The following is a 20,510-nucleotide window of genomic DNA, read 5'->3' as shown; positions in this document are numbered from 1 at the left end:
TAACAGAAGTGATGCTAAAACAGTCATACAAAGAGCTCGGAGGAACACACAGCTGTAATATTGCACATCCAAAGCCTGCTGACATGACCATTACTGATGGCTTAACCCACATTTCTCAATGCTGACCCTCCTTTCTGGCTGCCTGACCTGAGACAATTACGACTTAGAAACCTGGGAAGTGTAAACCTTGATCTAGCCAAGGTAACGTTTTTGCTACACTAGGCTACATATGCCCAAACGAATTCAGAATTAACTGCACTGAATAACAAAGCTGGAGAGAAGTTAGGGTTATCAGCCAGGTAACATTATTGGAAGACTGTAACTGAATGCATGGAAAGGTTTTCAATTTTAGAAACTGTCTGATGCCTTTCAAGGACTCAGATTGGTGACGAGCAGCTACTCTGAAAGGCTCTGTGCAGAGTGCTACTCATGAGAAGGGTGTCAGCAGCACACTGACTTGAGCAACAGGTGAATGCACTGAGTTATTCTCAGAAAGTGTTCAATGCTGGAATCAGCATCATTTTGGCTAAGTGTGGCTGGAAAGTAAACTCCATTGGGATAGCACCGAAAAGGAATTGCCCTTGACTGCAGAGGCCAAACATTCACCAGTATAATTTTTAAATATGACTGTTCTCTTCCATAAACCGATCCAAAGAAAACATGACTTGATAAACAAAACCCATAGAGGACAGACACGTTAGGTCAGGAATGTTTCTTGTAAATACTTACAAACTCACTGCTACAAACTCATCTTCCTCCTTCCCATAAAGACATAACCAAACAGGACCCCCAACATTAATATAAGGGTTGCTGATGAGAAAATCATAATTTCACCTGCTGAACAAGACAAACAAAACCTGTGAGCATTTCTGAGCTTGCTCAACATGGAGCCAGAAAAAGGAGCTCTGACGATCTTCACCAGAAGCTGGAACTTTGAAGAAAGCATGGACTTTGCATTGGCTCAGATAAGTAGATTGCATGTACCTTTCCACCTACCCATATCCAACTGCCTATGAGCTGTGACAAGACCAGTAACACCTCCAATCTCCAGTGTTCTCTAAAGGCCACACAATCCCTACTTTTCCAGACATTCTCCTTCAATAGGGTCACTTTCTTTCTCGGAATGTGTTCCTGTGGCTGAACCTGTTAATTTGATAGAAATCTGATACCGCATCTCTAAAGCAACCAGCTGCATAATTCCTGGAAGGGTCCTTTGCTCTCACCTGTTTGTAGATGGGACAGGATTGTTGGATATTTAATTCTCGAAGACAAGAGATACCTATAAGGATGACCCAGCTGACAATTGTTTCAATAGTTTCCAGCCTTGTTGTCAGCTGACACATTCCTTTCTCCAGATAATATCTGATGCACTCAGATGTCTCTGGAGCTGTGCCCCCACAGGATGTGTGGCAAGAATGACAAGCAAGCTCTTTGCTCCTCTGCTTTCATAGCAAACCTGCAAGGAAGTTGCTGTTGGAGAGTTTGTTTATTTTTCTCGAGCGTTAATAAGAAACCTGCAGGATAACATTCAATCCTTCTCTCCTTTTCAGCTGCAATGTTGCAAACCTCCTCGGTGTCGGGCCAGGTCGAGGGGGGACTCTCTGCACTTGCAGGTGTGATGTGGAGGTGGCTTCACATGCCATGAGGAGGCAAAAAAAACCTCATTCCTGCTGCCTCACAGCTGATAGTGAGTCCTGGACATGGGAACACCAATATTGAAGGGCTGGAGCAATGGAAGAGACTCTGAACATCTCTAAAGATCAGAGCTTGACAGCGGTGGTACCTAAAAGGTTCATTAAGTAGTTGCAAACGACCTTAATACTTTCAAGAGGACTTAATCAAGCAGCGCTGGGATGTCTTGACAATCTGTTAACAATTCAGCAGCATACAATTCAGAGAATGCAGAGGCTAGGGATGGGTGACTGGCCTTTGGGACTGATTGTTCTGATATAGCTCTGCTTTTTCTTTTTAAAGAGAAATTTAAATTACCCAGCCTTTCAAAAATAACTGTTTATCTTTCACAGGGACCTTGGAAATAATCTCATCTATCACACGCTCAAGTCAGCGCAGATTTCCTGTAATTCACCCTTAATCCACATCTGAACAAAACTCTCTTCTACCAAGGAATGCCAAAACTACTGGTGTTAACTAGGTGCCTTCCAGTTATCCATGTCAAAAGGTGTTAATAACTGTGGGAAGGTTAATTCAAACTGCCTGTATTTTTGGCGTTGTTTCCATGGGACTTAGATCAGCATACAGGTAGTGTATTTAAGCAACACAAATAGCCAGCAAAAAATAGTTTATTTGTGATTTTAAATTAGTTGTATACACAGATAAATAGTTTCATTTAACATAATTGAGAGTAAACTCATCAAGGGCTGCCCTGTTTGAAAATAAACTAAAATTTGATACCAAAGATACTATGATGGCTTGAAAGAACTGCAAAGTCAAACTGTCTAAACTAAGTCAAACTGTAAACTAAGTGTTAAATTAACAGCTGTGGTAATTTTACCCCAAAGCAAAAAAGGTAAACGCTGCACACTATGGAAAGACCAAAGCTGGTGTAAAGGATTTTATTGTCTGTATTCAAAAATGTTAGTTACATTACTGTCTTCCAGTCTGATGTCTTCTTCAATTTCATGATCCCAGACAGTAGTACAAAGCAAGAGAAATATATACAAATAAATATGTGCCTAATGATAGACCACCTTAAAATTTGCTAATTCTTTGGTTTCACTGAAAACCTATTTTCATATGCAGTCAGTTTAAGAATCAACATCTGAAATATTGGGTTTTAGCAACTACAAATAATAAAAAGTCTTATTTCATATATATTGCAGATTGAAAAATTGAAATGCAAACTGTTTTGTTTTAACAATAATAAATAAATAAAAGTCTTAACACTGGATCATGGGAAGTACCATTCTGTATCTCCTCTGGTTTGCCCAAGTCAGAGGGCAAACTTCTTCCTGATTCTCTTGATGACAAAACTTACTTTTCCCGGCCCTCCATGAGTTTCCATGAAGGAGGTGGTACTCAATGAACTTCTGGGGAGAGTAATTTAGTATCAATGTAACAGTCTCTTTACTCAGCACTCTCCCCATTCAGTTTCATCAGTTTCCTTCTCTACATTTCCCTTTTCCTGTTGGTAATAAAAAGCTTGAGTTTTTCCATAGTGAGGATCACAGGCTGGCAGGATGCTGAGGAAGAAGCTGCCATGTTTGCTGCAAAAACTCTAGAGCACACAGCTGAGAGGATGAGGAAGAGTCAAATAAATAAATAAATTACACTAGAAAGCACTTTCACTGACCCCCTGACATCTCTGTCTGAAGATGGACATCCACAGGGTGAGGGTAAAAACAGCCTTGGCTTCCAACAGCAGACAAGACCTAAGTGTGTGATATGTGTGATATGTGCTACCTGTGGTTTAAAACTAGCATATTTTATTATTTTTTATTTTATTTTATGATACTGCTGTGATTTTCTTATTCATATTTACTGATAACACATCAGCCATAAAAACCACTGATTTCTTCTGCATACTTTATGATTATTCTGAAGACTCACGGACCGTGGCTGCTCTACTGAGCCAGCTGGATGGAAACTGCAGTGGTGGGTCCTGCCTGTCCTCAACAGAAGGTGTATTTTAGTCTCTGTTTTTCACCACAGTAAACAGACAAGGACAGTGTCACTCCTAGATGTCTGCATTTCTCCCCTGTGCTGGGGAAGTCCACTGAGAAAGTACTCATTAGCACAGCATATAAGTCTCTCTGAGCCTGGAGGAGTGGGGTAGGAAGATGTTATTAATTTAGTCAGTGCTGTGCAGCTCACAGAAACACTGTCAGCTTCTGCCTACACATATCTCACCTCCTATTGTTAAAGAAATTAAGCTGCTGAAAGAGATGAAAAAGTAACTCATTTATTTTCTGGCTTTCATAGTAATAAAGCAAATCTGATTCTCCTTGATTCTGTAGTGGTAATTTTACCCCAAATGTCTCTGCTTGTCAGACTGGGGTCTTTTGGAGTAGCAGTGGGGACATGATTCTCTGCACAGATGCTATCAGCAAAAGTGTGCCAACCTGTCTTAGTGGCTCTGACTGCACTGATCACATTTGTTTGGGTGTATCACTCATTCAAGGACTTAGGACTTTCCAAGACTAATTAGTATCTAGTTAGTGCTTTCCTGTTTCTCACTTGAGGAAGGCCAGAAACCTGCAAAGGTGTGGAGAGGTCGAGTGTTACTTTCAGCAGAAATTTCTGAAGATAGCTGTGACTTCAAAGACACATGGAATGGTTTGAGTTGGAAGAGACCTTAAGGATCATTTAGTTCCAACCCTCTGCCATGGGCAGGGACACCTTTCACAAAATTTTTCAAAGCCCCATCCAATCTGACCTTGAACACTTCCAGGGATAAGGCAGCTACAACTTCTCTGAGCAACCTGTTGCAGTGTCTCACCACACTCAAAGTAAAGAATTTCCTCCTGAACTCTAATCTAGATCCTCAGTTTAAAGAGGATCTCAGTTTAAAGCCATTTCCCCTCACCTTATCCCAACATCCCCTTGTCAAAAGTCCCTCTCCTGCTTTCTTGTAGGCCCTTGCTAGTTACTGGAAGGTGTTGTAAGTTCTCTTCTCCAGGCTGAACAACACAAATTCTCTCAGCCGTTCCTCACAGCAGAGGTGCTCCAGCCCTCTGATCACCTTCATGGCCTCCTCAGGACTTGCTCTGGCAGGTCCATGTTTTTCCTCCATTGTGGGCCCCAGAGCTGGACCCAGTACAATGTTCATGGTGACTCCATGACTATTAGAGAGCTTATTGTCCTCTAAAAAAGAAACTGCAGATGTCTCCTGAGAACAGAACATGCAGTAGGTGGCACAGGCACACAGCACATTATGTGTCACGGGTTTCCAGACAGGGGGTGCAAGAGCTTTTCCCACCATCTCATCTTCTCTCTCAGGTTTTGCTTTCATTTCTGCTCCTCACAGGTTCCCACCTTGCCATCACACATAAATTCCACCCGGGGTCCCAGCTCAGTCCCCTCCCATTTTCTATTGATCTAAACCCTTCCATGTCATAACAATTACATTGACTCTGCTGTCACTGTCACCTTAATGTTACACTTGTGCATTTATTCTTTCTGTATAACAGCTATTTTGTCAAAATGGCCCTTTTACTGGAAATTGATACTAACTGATATCACACCTTGTCCCTGTTCTTTTTCAGCTGGGGTTGAACTTAAGAAATCAGAACAAAAAAATCTCTTTTTTTTTTCACCTGCACTGAAGCTGCCTCATAAGATCCATGCTGGTGGAACTCAGAGTTGGCTCCTCAGCAAAAAGTGAACTCACAGTCTGCACAAGCCTGGAGAAATACTGTAGAGTACTTTGAAGACAGTTTTCCTTCAGTTTCCTCTGAAGGCTGTATTGTTTCAATAGCACATTTCTCCCAGTCTTCCCTTCCTGTTTTTCCATTCTTGTGAACACAGGGTATTTTAAGAGTCCATCTGCTCATTGTTACTTATTCCTCTCCACTTTAAGTCATAACCCTCTCTGATATTAGAGTTAATTGCTCTGCCTGTGATTCTATTGCAACGATGAATGGGATCATGATTTTCAACCCTATCTGTGCCAGAGTAATTTCAAAATATTTCACCTATTACCAGCTCCATCTGAACTTTAGAGGCTTTTACAACTTTGAGGACAGTTATTGTGTATCTGGTGAAACTGATGCTATTTCTAAATAGACAAGTGCCCATATCACATTTTACACGAGTTGTAACTAGAGTAATTTGGATGTTACATCTTTCTGGCCTGCCTTTAGTCACGTTACTTCCATTTACAGCAGCAAGGTTTGCTATGGACAGAGGGGGGATATTCTTTAAAAATAGCGCAATGTATTTGAGGCCATTTCTGAGCAAGGCTATGGATATCCCGTTCTGGAAATGCCAGTAGGCAAAGCATCTACACCATGCCTATGCCACGGCTTTTGTTTTGTCTGCGTAAAACTCCCATTCCTTTTATCAACAGCACACGGGACAGAAGATGGGTCAGAGCTTCCTTGGGACCCATTGCTTGGTGAGGACTGCGGCGTTCGAGTACACCCTGCGTGGCGAAACATATTTACTGATTTACTCTTCACCGATGGGAAAAAGCAAAATGAGTGAGAATTCTTTTGGTTTTCTGCTCTGAGCTGGTATGTTACTGTTTTTGGGGGCCGGCGGTGCAGATGCAGCGCGGGGGTCGCGGCGGCGCGGCCGGCCGGTAGGGGGCGCGCTGGGCCCGCGGAAGCCGCCGTGGGAACCGGGGCCGCCCCGGCGGCTCCTGGCGCGGCACCCTCGGGAGCGGGGACCCTCCTCCCGGGACCCTCCTCCCGGGACCCTCCGCCCGGGGACCCTCCGCCCGGGACCCTCCGCCCGGGGACCCTCCGCCCGGCGTCCCCCCAGCCCCCCGGGGCGGCCCCGCGCTCCGCATCACAACCCCGAGGGCTCCTGCTCGCGTGTGCTTAGCGAAATGCCGGGAAAGCGGGGAATAAATACATATATAGGTATAGAACATCCCAGCGGTGCTGCCCGCGGTGGGAGCCGCCTGGAAGGTTTTAGGGGGGGCACATGGGAGTCTCCCTCCATCTCCCCCGAGTGCGGAGGGCAGCGCGGGGATGCGGTGGCGGGATGCGCGGGGCGTAGCGCGCCGGAGGCTGGGGGCTGCCCCAGGGGACGGGAAAAGGAGCAGGTGTGGGAGGGGGTCGCCGGCAGCTGAAGGCTAGTCGGAGGCGGGGTCCCCCCGGACCCCCCGCGATGGGCGGCGGGTTTAAGAGGGAGCGCCCCGTGGCAGCCCCGCGCCCCCCGGGCTGGCCGAAGGAGGGAGGTCACCGCGGGAGGTGGGTGGTCACAGCGGGGGCGGCACAAGCCGGGGCGGGGGCACACGCAGGGACCGCCAAAGGGAGAGCGGCTGCAAGGTGACCCCCGTGGGACTCTGCCTCCGCCCTCTCCCGGTTTAATCCTCTGCAAACGCCGGCAGAGGCGGGATAATCAAGCGGCAACCGGGTTGGGGGTGCCCGAGCTACACACGCTCCTTTGTGCCGGGAGCCCGCGCCTCCCCCGCCGCCCCTCGGCTCGCCCTGAGCTGCCGGAGCCTCACCGATGAGGGGGCGAGGGGCGGGTGAAGCCCCTTCCCCGCCGCCGCCATCGGCGTTACCGCGCTCTCCTTGCGGGAACGCCAGCGGGAGGAGGGGAGCAGCCTTTAATCCCTGATAGTATTTTTTTTTTTTTACTATGTTTACTTCCGACCTCTCCGTGCACGGCTCGTAGTAAAAAAAAAAAAAAAAAAAAAAAAAAAAAAAAAAAAAAAAAGGGCCGCGGAGCGCGGCATCGCTTCTCCCGGCGCAGCTCCCTCCCTCTTTCCCGCCGGGCCGGCTGGGAGGGGGCAGAGCGCGGATCTGAGCGCGGGGAGCGCGAGGGCGCGGAGCGGGATCGGGTAGCGCGCCCCCCCGCGGCGGGACCGAGAGCGCGCAGCCTTTTGCCAGGGGCAGGGGGCGGGAGCGAGCGGGAGCGGGAACGGGAGCGCGGCGGGGCCCCGCGCTCTGCCCCCGCCCCCGGCCGCTCCCCCGCCCCTCGCGGCCGGCGCTTTAAAGGAGGAAAAGCAACTAAAACTTCTATTGTACCGGCCAGCTCCGCGCCGCCCCGGACCAGCCACTGAGCGCGCCGGGAGGCGGCTGCTCCGCCGCTCCGTGGGGTTTATCGCACCGTGGTGGGAGAAAAGACCTACATACTCCCGGCGTTTTGTCTGCTTTTTCCTTCTTTTTTTATTTTTTAATTTTTTTCTCCCGTCCTTTCCGGCGATTCTTTTTATCGGCTACCCATTTTCCCCTCGTTGTGTCTGCACCGCCTGCAATAATCGCCTCGCTACGTCTCGCAGCTGGCGCGTTGGAGAAGCCGGTGAGTTGCGGGGCTCTTGGCTTTCCATCGCTCGATTCCCGCGGTTGTGGCGTTTGGATTGACACGGGCTGTGACACCCGGGCTGCGCTCCGCGGACCTGGATACCGACGGACGCTCTCCTCTGCCGGGGCTCCGGCGTTCCCATCCTTTTTTTTCTTGCTCTCTCGGATTTTAATTTAATTTTTTTTGGGGGGGAGGGGAGCATTTGCTTCTCGCGTATGCGCGGGCAGGGTATGATTGTTGGTTATGTATATATATATATATATATATATATACACACATATATATGTGTGCGGGTAGATGTGGATATATGACAAGATTTGGCAAAGTTTGCCAAGGTCGCTGCTTGTCCCCGCGCCCTGCCAGCACGCCCAGGTGGGTGGCTGAGGAGCAGCCCGGCTCTCCCGGCTGGGAACCGCCGGGCGCTCGGCACCCCTTCCCGCCGGGACGCGGGACAGGGATGCCGCTGGGTTCCCGGGAGGGAAGGAGCCGGGGCCGTGCCCCGTGTGAGCGGCGGGGAGCCGAGCCGAGCCGGGCTGAGCCGAGCCGGGCTGCCGCAGCCCCTCCGGGAGAGTGGGGAGGGTGGTCCGGGAGCCGGGAACAGACCCCTCGGTAGATCTCGCCGCCCGATCATCCGGCCGCTCTTAGAACGGGGCGAAGGAGGGTCCTGGCTTGGGGTTTTTTTATTACTATAATTATTATATATATATATATATATATATATATATATATATATATATATATATATATTTAATTACTAAGCGCGGCTGCGCATTTCCCTGCCGGCGCGGCGCGGGGAGCCGGGAGAGGGAGCGCTGCTGCCCGGGGAGATTGAGCCGACCCCCAGCACTCACCCGGTGCCCTCTGTCCCCCCTCCCTCCGTCCCTCCCTCCCTCCCGCAGGCACCAGCCGCCGCGATGCCGCTCAGCGCCGGCTTCTCCAGCAAGAACTACGACTACGATTACGACTCGGTGCAGCCCTACTTCTACTTCGAGGAGGAGGAGGAGAACTTCTACCTGGCGGCGCAGCAGCGGGGCAGCGAGCTGCAGCCCCCCGCCCCGTCCGAGGACATATGGAAGAAGTTTGAGCTGCTGCCCACGCCGCCCCTGTCCCCCAGCCGCCGCTCCAGCCTGGCCGCCGCCTCCTGCTTCCCCTCCACCGCCGACCAGCTGGAGATCGTGACCGAGCTCCTCGGGGGGGACATGGTCAACCAGAGCTTCATCTGCGACCCGGACGACGAGACCGTCAAGTCCATCATCATCCAGGACTGTATGTGGAGCGGCTTCTCCGCCGCCGCCAAGCTGGAGAAGGTGGTCTCGGAGAAGCTGGCGTCCTTCCAGGCATCCCGCCGAGAGGGGGGCCCGGCCGCCCGCCCCGGCCCGCCGCCCGCCGCGCCGCCCGCACAGCCGCCCGGGCTGGCCGCGTCCCCCGCCGCCTCCGCCAGCCTCTACCTGCACGACCTGGGCGCCGCCGCCGCCGACTGCATCGACCCCTCGGTGGTGTTTCCCTACCCGCTGAGCGAGCGCGCCCCGCGGGCCGCCCCGCCCGGCGCCAGCCCCGCGTCCCTGCTGGGCGACGACACGCCGCCCACCACCAGCAGCGACTCGGGTGAGTGAGTGGGTGGGTGAGTGGGAGCCACGCGTGCTCCGGGGGGGCGTGGGAACCCGGGGCGCAGCTGGAAGGCAGCACCCCTCCGCCTCCCTCCTCTCAGCCCCCTTTTTGCTCCCCTCCCCGCCTGCGATTTTTTTTTTTTTTTTTTTTTTTTTTTTTTTTTTTTTTTTTTTTTTTTTTTTTTAAATGCCACGTTTGCGAGGCACAGAGATTCCCAGCCAGCTTGTTTCCTGGAAAACCAGCCCACTTTTTCCTCCGGGGAATAAGGGAGGGAAAAGTGGCGGGGAGGAGGGAGGAAATATAAAGAAAGTGTGTAGGAGGGTTAAACTTTCGTCCTGGGGTCCCGATAAGGCTGGCTCCCGGTTTCACCCGTGGGCCGGGAAGGAGTTAACTCCAACCGGAGAGAGCCGCGGGGAGAATGTGCAGTCAGGGAGGTGCTAGTGAAAGTGACTGCAGGGGAGTGAATGGGGCTGGGAAAGTTTTAGAAATGCTTCTTTAGGTATGTGACAGCGGGTTCCGCTCCCTCGTAAATCTGGTTTGAAAGTGAGTTTCTACCCAAAGCGCTACAGCCTTCCCTTTTTCCTTTTTTTTCCTATTTTTTTTTCCCAAACTCCCTCCTAGTTTCCACAAATTAACAGATCAAGAGAGGTTCAGAAAATGTCTCTGAATACCCATATGTGTTAAGTAAGCTTTCTTTTAAGGCGTGGCCAAAGCCTTCTAAATCCATAATTAAGGGCAGCTTGAGTCTGGGAGCTTTATTGCACTGTACTGCTGACAACCGAGGTTAAACTTTCCTACTATCTTTCCTGCACTCAGCGTTACGCAAGATCATTACAACTTTTTGAAATCAGAGAGCCAGGGTTTGGACTGCAGTCCATGTGTCCTATTGCACTTGAAGCATTGCTTCCTCAAAGGAAAGGCTCTTGGGGAAAGCCATGTCTCTAGTCTAGCATCATGAAGTGGATTTAAGAAGGGTTTGTCATTGGGTTCCTCATTGTGCAGCTCAGAGTAGTAGCCTTCCCTTTACATACAGTAGTCTTGAGAGTGCCTACATACAGGTTATAAATTTTTTAATTTTTTTTTTTTTTTTTTAATGGCAGAAGAAGAACAAGAGGAAGATGAGGAAATCGATGTTGTTACATTAGCTGAATCAAATGAATATGAATCCAGCACAGAGTCCAGCAGCACAGAGACGTCAGAAGAGCACAGTAAGCCCCACCACAGCCCGCTGGTCCTCAAACGGTGTCATGTCAACATCCATCAGCACAATTATGCCGCTCCTCCCTCCACCAAGGTTGAATACCCAGCTGCGAAAAGGCTAAGGTTGGACAGTGGCAGAGTTCTCAAACAGATCAGCAACAACCGAAAATGCTCCAGTCCGCGCACATCAGATTCGGAGGAGAACGACAAGAGGCGAACGCACAACGTCTTGGAGCGCCAGAGGAGAAACGAGCTGAAGTTGAGTTTCTTTGCCTTGCGTGACCAGATACCCGAGGTGGCCAACAATGAAAAGGCTCCCAAGGTTGTCATCCTGAAAAAAGCAACAGAGTACGTTCTTTCCATCCAGTCGGATGAACACAGACTGATTGCAGAGAAAGAGCAGTTGAGGCGGAGGAGAGAACAGTTGAAACACAAACTTGAGCAGCTAAGGAACTGTTGTGCATAGGAACTCTTGAGCATCACTCAGAATAATGCAAACTAGACTGAAACTATGATAAAATATTAATGATTCTAATACCTATCATGGACTACGCAGTCCTTCGAGTATGGAGCTATTGCAACTGCATGCTGTGCGATTTAACTTGAGACTACACAACCTTGGCTGAATCTCCCAAGGGTTTGGCCAGAACCTCAAAACTGCCTCATAATTGATACTTTGGACATAAGGGATGATGGGACATTCTTCATGCTTGGGGATGAACTCTTCGATTTTTTTTCTTTTAAAATTTTTGTATTTAAGGCATTTTTTCATACGAGAATCCAAAAGAAAAAAGTTGTCCCCAGTTTGCTGTATATATTTACACATCATATTGCCATGTAAATAACTTTAATAAAGCCTTTATAGAAAAATGTGCAACATTAATACGCAACAGTTGTGGCAACTGGATTTATACTTGTCTTGAACTTCTGTGCCATAACATTTCACAATTTTGTTTTTTATTTAAGTACTTTTTTCCTTTTAAAAATGATTTTTATTTTGTTTTTAGATAAATAAATATTTGGCCAAAATATAATTAGCTAAATCCTGTGTGAAGACTTGACTTTGTCTCCCACTGTTGTCATTAGATGTCTATTTCCATGACATTCCTTTTTCTGTCATCCTAGCAGTGACCTGACTGAAGTTAAAGGGGGGGTTGGATAGGGGGAAATGGTGGTAGTTTTGCAGCTTAGAATTTGTTTCTTGCTCCCACTCCATCTCTTAATTCAAGTGGATAGAATTGTTGGTTTAATGTCCCCTGTCAATTCAACTTGCCTTGCCACCAAGTCCTCCATGCTGGTGGTAGTAGCAATGCTTGTGTTGATCATGGTCATCTGCCTGCTGAAAGTAAAGCTGGAGCACTGTATTTTCTCACTGATCACCCCAGTATATGGGCTCTGCATTCCTTCCACATACATATAATTACATTTTCAGGGCATGACCTTCATTCTGCACTAGGGACATAGCCATGTACTTTGAGGGCTTCTTTGTAGTAGGCTCACCTTAATTGCTTCCTGTTTGATTTTAACAGAAGTTAAAGAGGATAAGAAAATAAACTGAGATGGTGACTGTTGAAGTGGTTAAAACAACAGAGCGGTTTCCCTTTTTAAGTGCTGAAATCAGCAGAGCCAATCTTCTTAGTCAAACACCTTAACACTTTATTAATGTGAATAGTTACTTGGGATTTCATGGGATACAAAGTTCAAGGACAGAGAAAAGGGAGCAAAGGAAAAAGAGAGCTATTTCTCACTTGAAGAATATGCTCAGACAGATTCCTAACATTTGCCAGACATATTAAATAATATTTACATTCAGGACTTGTCTCATGATCAGCTTCAGATGGGCCATAAGGTACTTGCTTGACACAGCTCTGAAGAAGAGATTTGATCTTTTGTCCCCTTTTCACCCTCTTAGCACTACTTTGGTCATGACTTCAGCAACAAATCAATGAGCCCTTTGATGTGGAGGAAGAATATGTTTTTCAAAAACTTTCAATTTTTAGATTTTCATAATTTTTCATAATATTTAGATACATATTTGCTTGGCTTCTAACCATTAGAGGAGCAGTGCTGCCAGACAGCACCATTGAACTGGGACCAGGGGTTCAGGTTTTCTATTGCTTTTGAGTTCAGAGGGGAGGAGGAATGATTGGGTGTGGGTGTATGTGGGATAGGGGCAGGTAGCACTATGTAGACAGGGTAGATGCCAAAGGTTTCTCTTCTGCAAAGCCCTGGACAACTATCTGGCATGAGGGGGTTTGGAAAGAACATAAGTGTGTAAATCCTATTTGATGTAGGGCTTTAGGTGTTTGAAGGTTTCTTGGGAGAAAAGAAAAAAAAAAAAAAAAAAAAAAAAAAAAAAAAAAAAAAAAAAAAAAAACACTATTCTGATAGAAAAAAAGGACAAAGCAAGTTTTTTTCTTTTAGTATTTTTTTGTATCACCCTCTGTCACTGGGTTTATAGAAGTGGTCTGCAGTTGCTTTTTTCCAGCATGGGATTCAGATATTCGCTTATGAGGAAAAGAATTATGTACTGTTCATTGTATCTGAACTGCAAATCAGGACAACTTGCAGCTATGAATAACATAAAAGTTCTGTCTTTAATTAGACAGGATAGCTAATTTTAAAAATACATTAATTTCATTTGTCCTTTGATTGCTCTCTATATTAGATATTGCTTCAGAAGAGAAGCAAGATGTTCAAGAACTTATAACTGCAACTCCATCCTCCAAAATAAACCAGGAGGTGTAGATCCATCCTCAAAAGCTAGAAAAAAAGTCACCTTTGAGTCCCAGTTTTGTGTGTTAGCAAAACCCCCTGGCTTCTTCCTGTTAAATGAGGCTAGACCACAATGATTAATGAACTTCTTCTTATTTGTCAGCTTCTTTATATCATTTGGAGAATGGTTTTGGGTTTTTTCTTCTATCTGCAGAAGGTCCTTAGTAATAGGATACTTGCAGTTACCTAATTTCTTACTCTCATTTTTTAATTGAGTATCAGTTCCTCTTGCCACTCTCCTACCGGAAAACAAACAATGAACACGATCCCAAACTGCCATTCTAAAAAAATATGTTTTTATGGGATGACACTTCATATTTATGACATTTCTTACTTTGTTGTAGGATTGCAAAGTACCTAAATAATGCAATTTTTTAAAAAAATTAAAAGAGGCTGTGGTTACTGGGTTAAGAAACCTCTTCTGGTCATTAAATTGCTGCTGGAATAAAGAGGAATGTGGCTTCCACTTTCTGACTCCTCACCAGAGATTAGCACATTTGGAAGGCACAAACATCTCACAGGAGTTTCTGGGCTGGATTCAGTTAGTAGTGCATTGTATCTGGACAGGAAGGTGTTGGGGTTTGCTGCTGTTTTGGAGCAATAGAGGAGATAAGCTTACCAAAGCTGCATCTGAGCCTTGAAATGAAATGTGGAATTTACAGTGCTTGCCAAACAGCTGGACCAAAGTTCTACTTGAAATAAAAGGAGCATTTTAAACTTCATTTCTCTGCTCCTTTACTTTCACAGGACACTTCAAACTACTTCTCTTCCAGAAGAACTTTAGGCAAAATGTGGCATCAAAGGAAACTAAAAACAAATCATCATGGCGAAAATAAAATTTCCTTTATAATATACTCTCACTGATTAAATTGAATTAAATGCCAACTTTGAGGATTCCATCTTAATTTTTATTCTTGTGCTCTAATTTTGTCCTTCTAGCCAAGTTATCATGTAATTGGCTTCAATGTTTCAATACAGAATGTGCTAGGGGAGAACTGGGTTGTATAAAAGAATACATCTGCTTAATTCACCTCCCACCAGAATCTGTGGAAATTCCATGTTTCTTCCAGAGAAACAGATTTGCACCAGTGGAGGATGCTCTTGAAAATTTTATCATTATCTATAAAGAAGTCACTTTACTTGTCCCTACATAAGCACTCTTGCTCATGAAGCACTTTGCAGCCCTTGCAAGCAGTTGAGAGATGACAAATATTTCATCAGAGTTGCGTGAAAGGGAGAATTTCAGGTAAGTGGAATAGAATAACTGTAAGCTGGAAATAAGCCAGGCCTCTGCAGCTGAAATCTGAATTTATTCAAAACAGAAGGTGGAGGTGGTTGTTTCATCTACAGAGATGAACTATCTTCTAGTATGTTGGATTTATTTCTTTATTTTATCGATTTGTGTTAGAATTATCTGCCAAGGAATTAACAGAAAAATAGAACAGAAATATAAGTGATCCTAACATAGGCAGACAATTTGGGAAGAGACTCAGGATTTACTTCCCAGCTTACAGGTTTGCTATTCCTTCATTTTAAAGGGACGCTTATGGGAGCTTCTGAAAAAAGGCTCTGCTGACTGAGAACTATGCCCTGGTTTCCCCTTGTTGTTTCCATGCAGATGAGGCCTAAACTTGCCTAGAAAAAAAAGTGAGATCAAGAAATGAGATAGATAAGCCACAAAAGCCAGATTTCATTTCCAGTACAAAACATTTGATGTTCAGCAGGTTTTACCGACCTTCATATCATTTACTCATCTCAGGTATAGCTGTAAATGTCAGTGGGGACAGGCAGTAAAAAAAAAAATGTTATCCAAGATTCACAGTAGCAGCTAGAAAGTCAAAGGGAAGTTTTTACTAATTTAACCATTCATCTTCTACATAGATCGTGAGCGAAGAGAAGGTGCAAGGATTTGGAGCACTTTGCTTAAAGCAGTGGACTCAGCCATGTAAGTAATTCCCTTTACAGAACCATAGAACTGTTTAGGTTGGAAAAGTCTTTCAGATTGTTGAGTCCAACCACCAGCCTAGCACTGCCAAGTCCACCATGAATCCATATCCACAACTGCCACACCTACACATCTCTTGTATCTCTCCAGAGATAGTAACTCAGCTGTCTGTCAACCAACACCCTCAGGTCCTATTCCATTGGGCAGAAAACACCGGCCCCAATACTGGGTCTTGGGGAACACCACTTGTAGCTGGATTTAACTCTACTCACAACCATTCTCATCCAGCCAGATTTTCACCCAGTGAAGAATGCACATGTCCAAGCCATAAACACTCAGTTTTTCCAGGAGAATGCTGTGAAAGATGCAGTGTCAAAGGCTTTGCTGATGTCTAGGCAGATATCATGGCCTTTCCTGCACCCACTAAGTGGATCACTTTGTCATAGAAGGAGATCAGATTGGTCAAGCAGGACCTGCCTTTCATAAATCCTTGCTGGCTGGGCCTGATCCCCTGGTTGTCTTGTACATGTTCAGGTGATGTCACTCAAGATGATCTGCTCCATAGCCCTCTCTGGCACTGAGGTCACACTGAGGGTGTGGAGCTCCCCAGATCCTCCTTCCAGCCCTTCTTGCACATAGATATGCCTCATGAAAGAGTTGCAGTTACAGTGCTTCAAGGAGGGGAGCTGGTTTGGTTTGGGAGCTTGCCAGGCAGTGGCAATATCACCCTCAATTGGTCTGTACAATAATATAGGTATTTTTTCAAGTCTCTACAAGCCCAAGCAGCTTGTCTTCAAGTGTGTCCAGACTGCACCTTCCTAGCAAATGAGATTAACTTTTTCTGATAATGATGAGTATGACCTTTGGTGCTGAATAATAACACGTATGAAAAAGCATTATTGGTCACTTGCCAAAACTATTTTATATTTGTAGTTACTGAGCAAACCTTGCTCCAAGTTGCCAATGCATGGGAGCCCAAAGGCATTTCTGCATGGTTGTGCTTGAAACCATGAGACACAGGGGAGAAATCACTGGTTGAGAGTGGACCTGCACAACTCAGGCTGTGTCCTGTGTTGTAGTGTAGGATGTACACAAAGTATTTATTCTATCAACATCTTCATGAGCTGTTGGAACCAGGTGGGGCAGTATCTTTCCAGGCCCCCTGCCTTTGGGCCCTTCTGCTAATGGCCCATCAATGCCTTGCCCATGACTCACAGGTAACTCCCTCCAGGAGTTATCTCTGTTTAATGGGCCATCAAGGACCCACTTCACAACTCATCATCCCATTGGGAGATGCTCTGCCCAGGGGAAGAAGCCACACATTCTCACCTGGATATAAGCTGGGATTTAGGACAGGACAAGCAGCCCTTACCCACTGGATTCCCAGAGGACCAGAGCTACCAGACCTTTCTACAGGATCACTGCTTCAGGAAGAGCACCTCACCTGGACTGATTCCACCATCCTGCTCAGGTTGTATTCTGACTCTGTCAGTGGTCTTTTGTATTATTGCATTTATTTTATTTTATTTTATTTTATTTTATTTTATTTTACCCTTTTACCTTTCTTCTTATTAAATTGTATTTCTGACTTGGAGCCTCTCACTCGTTTTGCTTTCAAACCACGACAGGATGACTAAAGTATCTCATTCCCAAGAGCACCGTTTCCAGTTTCCAGCTTGATACAGGAATTGTGGAGCTGTTCTTTTTTCTAGACAAGTCTGGGAGAAACCAGCTAGTTCCTGACATTATGTGTTATGGTGATTACGTTTTATTGCTAGATTCACCCTTCACATATGTCTGTCTATGGATCTTGCCATGGTTACTTTTCTGTTGTATACATTTCTATTCAAGGCAAAAATCTTTCTTGCCACCATGTGTAATTTCCATCACAAGCTTCTGTGTCCCAATTACATGGAATTATGTTTTCCAGATAGGATCAGAAAGGAAAAAAAAAGTAGAAATAAAGGATTAGGTGCAATAAATTAAGAGATTTGAAAATACAAACTGCAAAAATTAAGCAATCTGACTGGGTCACAAAGAGTTCCAATCAGAGAAATTAACACTGCTCGGAACTAATTAGCTCCATCAACTTCCTTCGCGCTAATTTATTCACGAAGAAAAAGGGGGAAAAAATTACGGGGATTGTGCTTTATATACAGCTACTACGAGGGCAAACACTGGAGAGTTCTGCAGGCCGAAGTTAGAGTGTGCATGATCAGACACACAGCCCCACTCCCACAGCCACATCCCCTCGGATCCCTCGGGACATCCCCCTGGATCACTGGGCTTGCAGTTGCACAGCAGCGCTCCCTTTTCCCGGCACAATTTTTCTTCCAGGCACCACCACACGTGTATGAGGGGCTGCTCACAGGGGTGCAGCTGCCAGAGCGAGAGCTTCTTTTCACTCCTTTTTCTCCCATTAATCTGCTCCGTGACGACAGCAGAGCCAAACAAAGCCTCTCGGTGCAGGTAGTTCCTGTGATCTAGTGCCCGGCTGAGTGTCTGACAAAGCCTTTTTTTTGGCTTGGGACCAAGGCCGTGCTGGGCTGCGGATGAATTAGGGGGAGAGGGATCAGCGCTGCAACTGTGTCCATACAGCAAATGTGAGCTAAAGGTTGGTGTGCTTCCCTACGGCACGGAAACATCCCTGCTCCCCCTCTCCTGAATAACAGTGGTGTCCCTGAATAACAGTGGTGTCTGCAATAACAGGTGGGGTCCTACCCCACATGACTCAGGTTCCAAATTTATTCGGTCTTATGTAGTTCATTTAGGTTTGTCCAGTGTGATGAACTGTCAGTGCTTTTTTCCTAGAACTATTTATGTTCTCATTTGACTGCACTACAATAGCTCGTTAAGTAATTTTGATTTATTCCCATGTCCCAAGAAGGAAAACCTGCTGTGTAACAGCTGCTATCAGGGCAAGGCTTTTCAACAAGAGTTCTTCAGGGAAGCTGATGTTTAAGTGTCTAAAACCAAGTAAAAATGTAGAAAATATGGTGAGGATGCTGGATCAGACAGCAAAGTTCCTACCAGGGTGGTTCCACTATTCTGCACTTTACTTGTTTACTTTCAGGCTACACTTTGAAATCATGAATAGATGAATAAACTGAATCTATACTAAAAGGATGCAACAAAATATATAGAGACCATTTTGTTATAAATCATGTTCCACGAACATTAAAAATTCAGGGGAACTAAATGTGTTCCATTAGTTTCTGAGGAACTTGAAAAAAGATGCTACTGGACTGGGATGGCTTTTCAACAGTACACAGCATCACTGTAGAACAGTTGCAACAGACCTTTTAAATATTAGAGTGTTTATAGTGTGTAAGTGTGATGGACAGGAGAGGAAAAGGGAGTTTTGGTTTGATGATTAGGATTTTTTAATTTACTTTTATCAACTAAGTATTTTTCATAGAGATTTTACCACAAAAATTCCATCAGCCTCCTAACAGTTCACCATGTACTGGCTGCAGACACTGAGATTCACAATGGATTGAGAGAAGAAAAGCTGTATTATTTTGATAAATTGTGCTGTTTTATAATATTAATTTGATCTGCAAAATTCCTCTCATCTGGGCTAAAGCATATTTTTCTTTGGGCACACATAAAATCTTATTATGTGTTCCCATTATCGTTCATCATTATGGTAAAGAGTAAGATAATACTGTATTGTGCCTAGACTTGAACACTTTAAGGGAATAAAAAGACTATATGAATATCTTATGAAGTGATTGCAAAATAAAATTGATATCAAAGTGATTCGACTATGTAACATATTATTTCCTCCCTGTAAAATTGGATTCCTGCTGAAAAACACTTTCCTTCTTTTGCATTTGTGAAAGAGAAAACGTAAGCCTCTTGCCCTTGTGGAACTATACAGCATTTTCCCACGTCTACAAGGGCAAAAGTATTCATCCTCATGTGTACTTTTTATTTGAAATTTAATTTTTGGTGCTAATTAAAATGAATCCAACCCTTCTTCATTCATTTCAGCGAGAAAAAAAAAAAAAAAAAAAAAAAAAACCCGAACCAAACAAACAAAAAAAACCCACAAACAAAACAAAACAAAACAAAAAACTGTCCTAAAATTGAGGCCTGATTGTGGCAGCTGAAACAGTCAACACATACTGCAAAAGCATTAAGGCTGCTCCAGGGCCCAAAATAATCACCAGATATTAATGACCTGCTTAGGAGCTGGAGCAAAATATCTAGGCAGGGAGGTGAGTGCCACAGAGGTCTGTGCAGATGCACTGTGTGTCCTGGCCCTCGAGGTTGCCCCATCCTGCAACTGCATTTTCAAGCTTCTTTTCTTGAAATTGGTAGCCAACTTCCCATGCATGTCACATTCATATTTGGTAATGCTGCTTTCCAGAAGATTTTAAGCTCAGCTGATGTTTCCTTGAGGTTCCTCTATAAATGTCTCTGCTGGTGGCCCTTGGGGACTTTGCTTGCAGGAACAGTAAATCCCACTGGAGAGTACTGGCCCCTGGCATGACACAGAGTGTTCACACAACACCAGGTACTGACCTGTTCAAATATGTTTAAAAATTTTTGAATGATAAACTTCATCCTGCCACAATTTATGAGAAATTCTGCGTCCTACCACAGCTGCCCTAAAGTCCTCATGAACACTCTATAGTTTGCACATCAGTGATGATGTTGATATGAATTGTATTCATCTTCCTGGATGCTCCAGCCATGCATGGTGGCAATTTTGTGACTATGAGGTCACTATAACTTATTTATTCCCTAATATAGTTGGCTCTGTCAATCGGCTTTCAGCTGATACCTTCCTTTGTCTTGGTATGCATTGGGAGCAACATCTTGGCCTCTCTATGAAGCACCACACAAACCATGAAACACTTACTGACTTCAGCAGGGACATGATTATAACCTTAGTTTTGCAATCTTTCTTTAATCTCCTTTTAATTAATTTAATTCTGATATCATTATCTAGATTGCCCCATTCATTCGGCCTCATAGCATCTATATCTTCATTCTCACTGGCAGGCTTTGGTAACTTTGCAAATGGGGCAGCTCTATC

The 20,510-nt window shown here is 45.3% G+C and overlaps 1 protein-coding gene across 1 annotated transcript; it reads left to right on the top strand.

The window, feature by feature from the left end:
* The first annotated feature begins 7,825 nt into the window (after positions 1-7,825).
* MYC (MYC proto-oncogene, bHLH transcription factor) lies at positions 7,826-12,025 on the top strand. The gene is made up of 3 exons (XM_083881334.1): positions 7,826-7,932; positions 8,835-9,540; positions 10,644-12,025. Exons 2-3 carry the CDS (start codon positions 8,850-8,852, stop codon positions 11,207-11,209), a joined length of 1,257 nt encoding a protein of 418 aa, XP_083737460.1. The 5' UTR covers positions 7,826-7,932; positions 8,835-8,849; the 3' UTR covers positions 11,210-12,025.
* The last annotated feature ends 8,485 nt before the right edge of the window (positions 12,026-20,510 follow it).

This window comes from Zosterops lateralis, assembly GCF_965231275.1.
Source record: "Zosterops lateralis genome assembly, chromosome: 1".
Lineage (NCBI taxonomy): Eukaryota > Metazoa > Chordata > Aves > Passeriformes > Zosteropidae > Zosterops > Zosterops lateralis.
The sequence above is the reverse complement of the archived record's forward strand: the minus strand, read 5'-3'. Positions and strand labels throughout refer to the sequence as shown.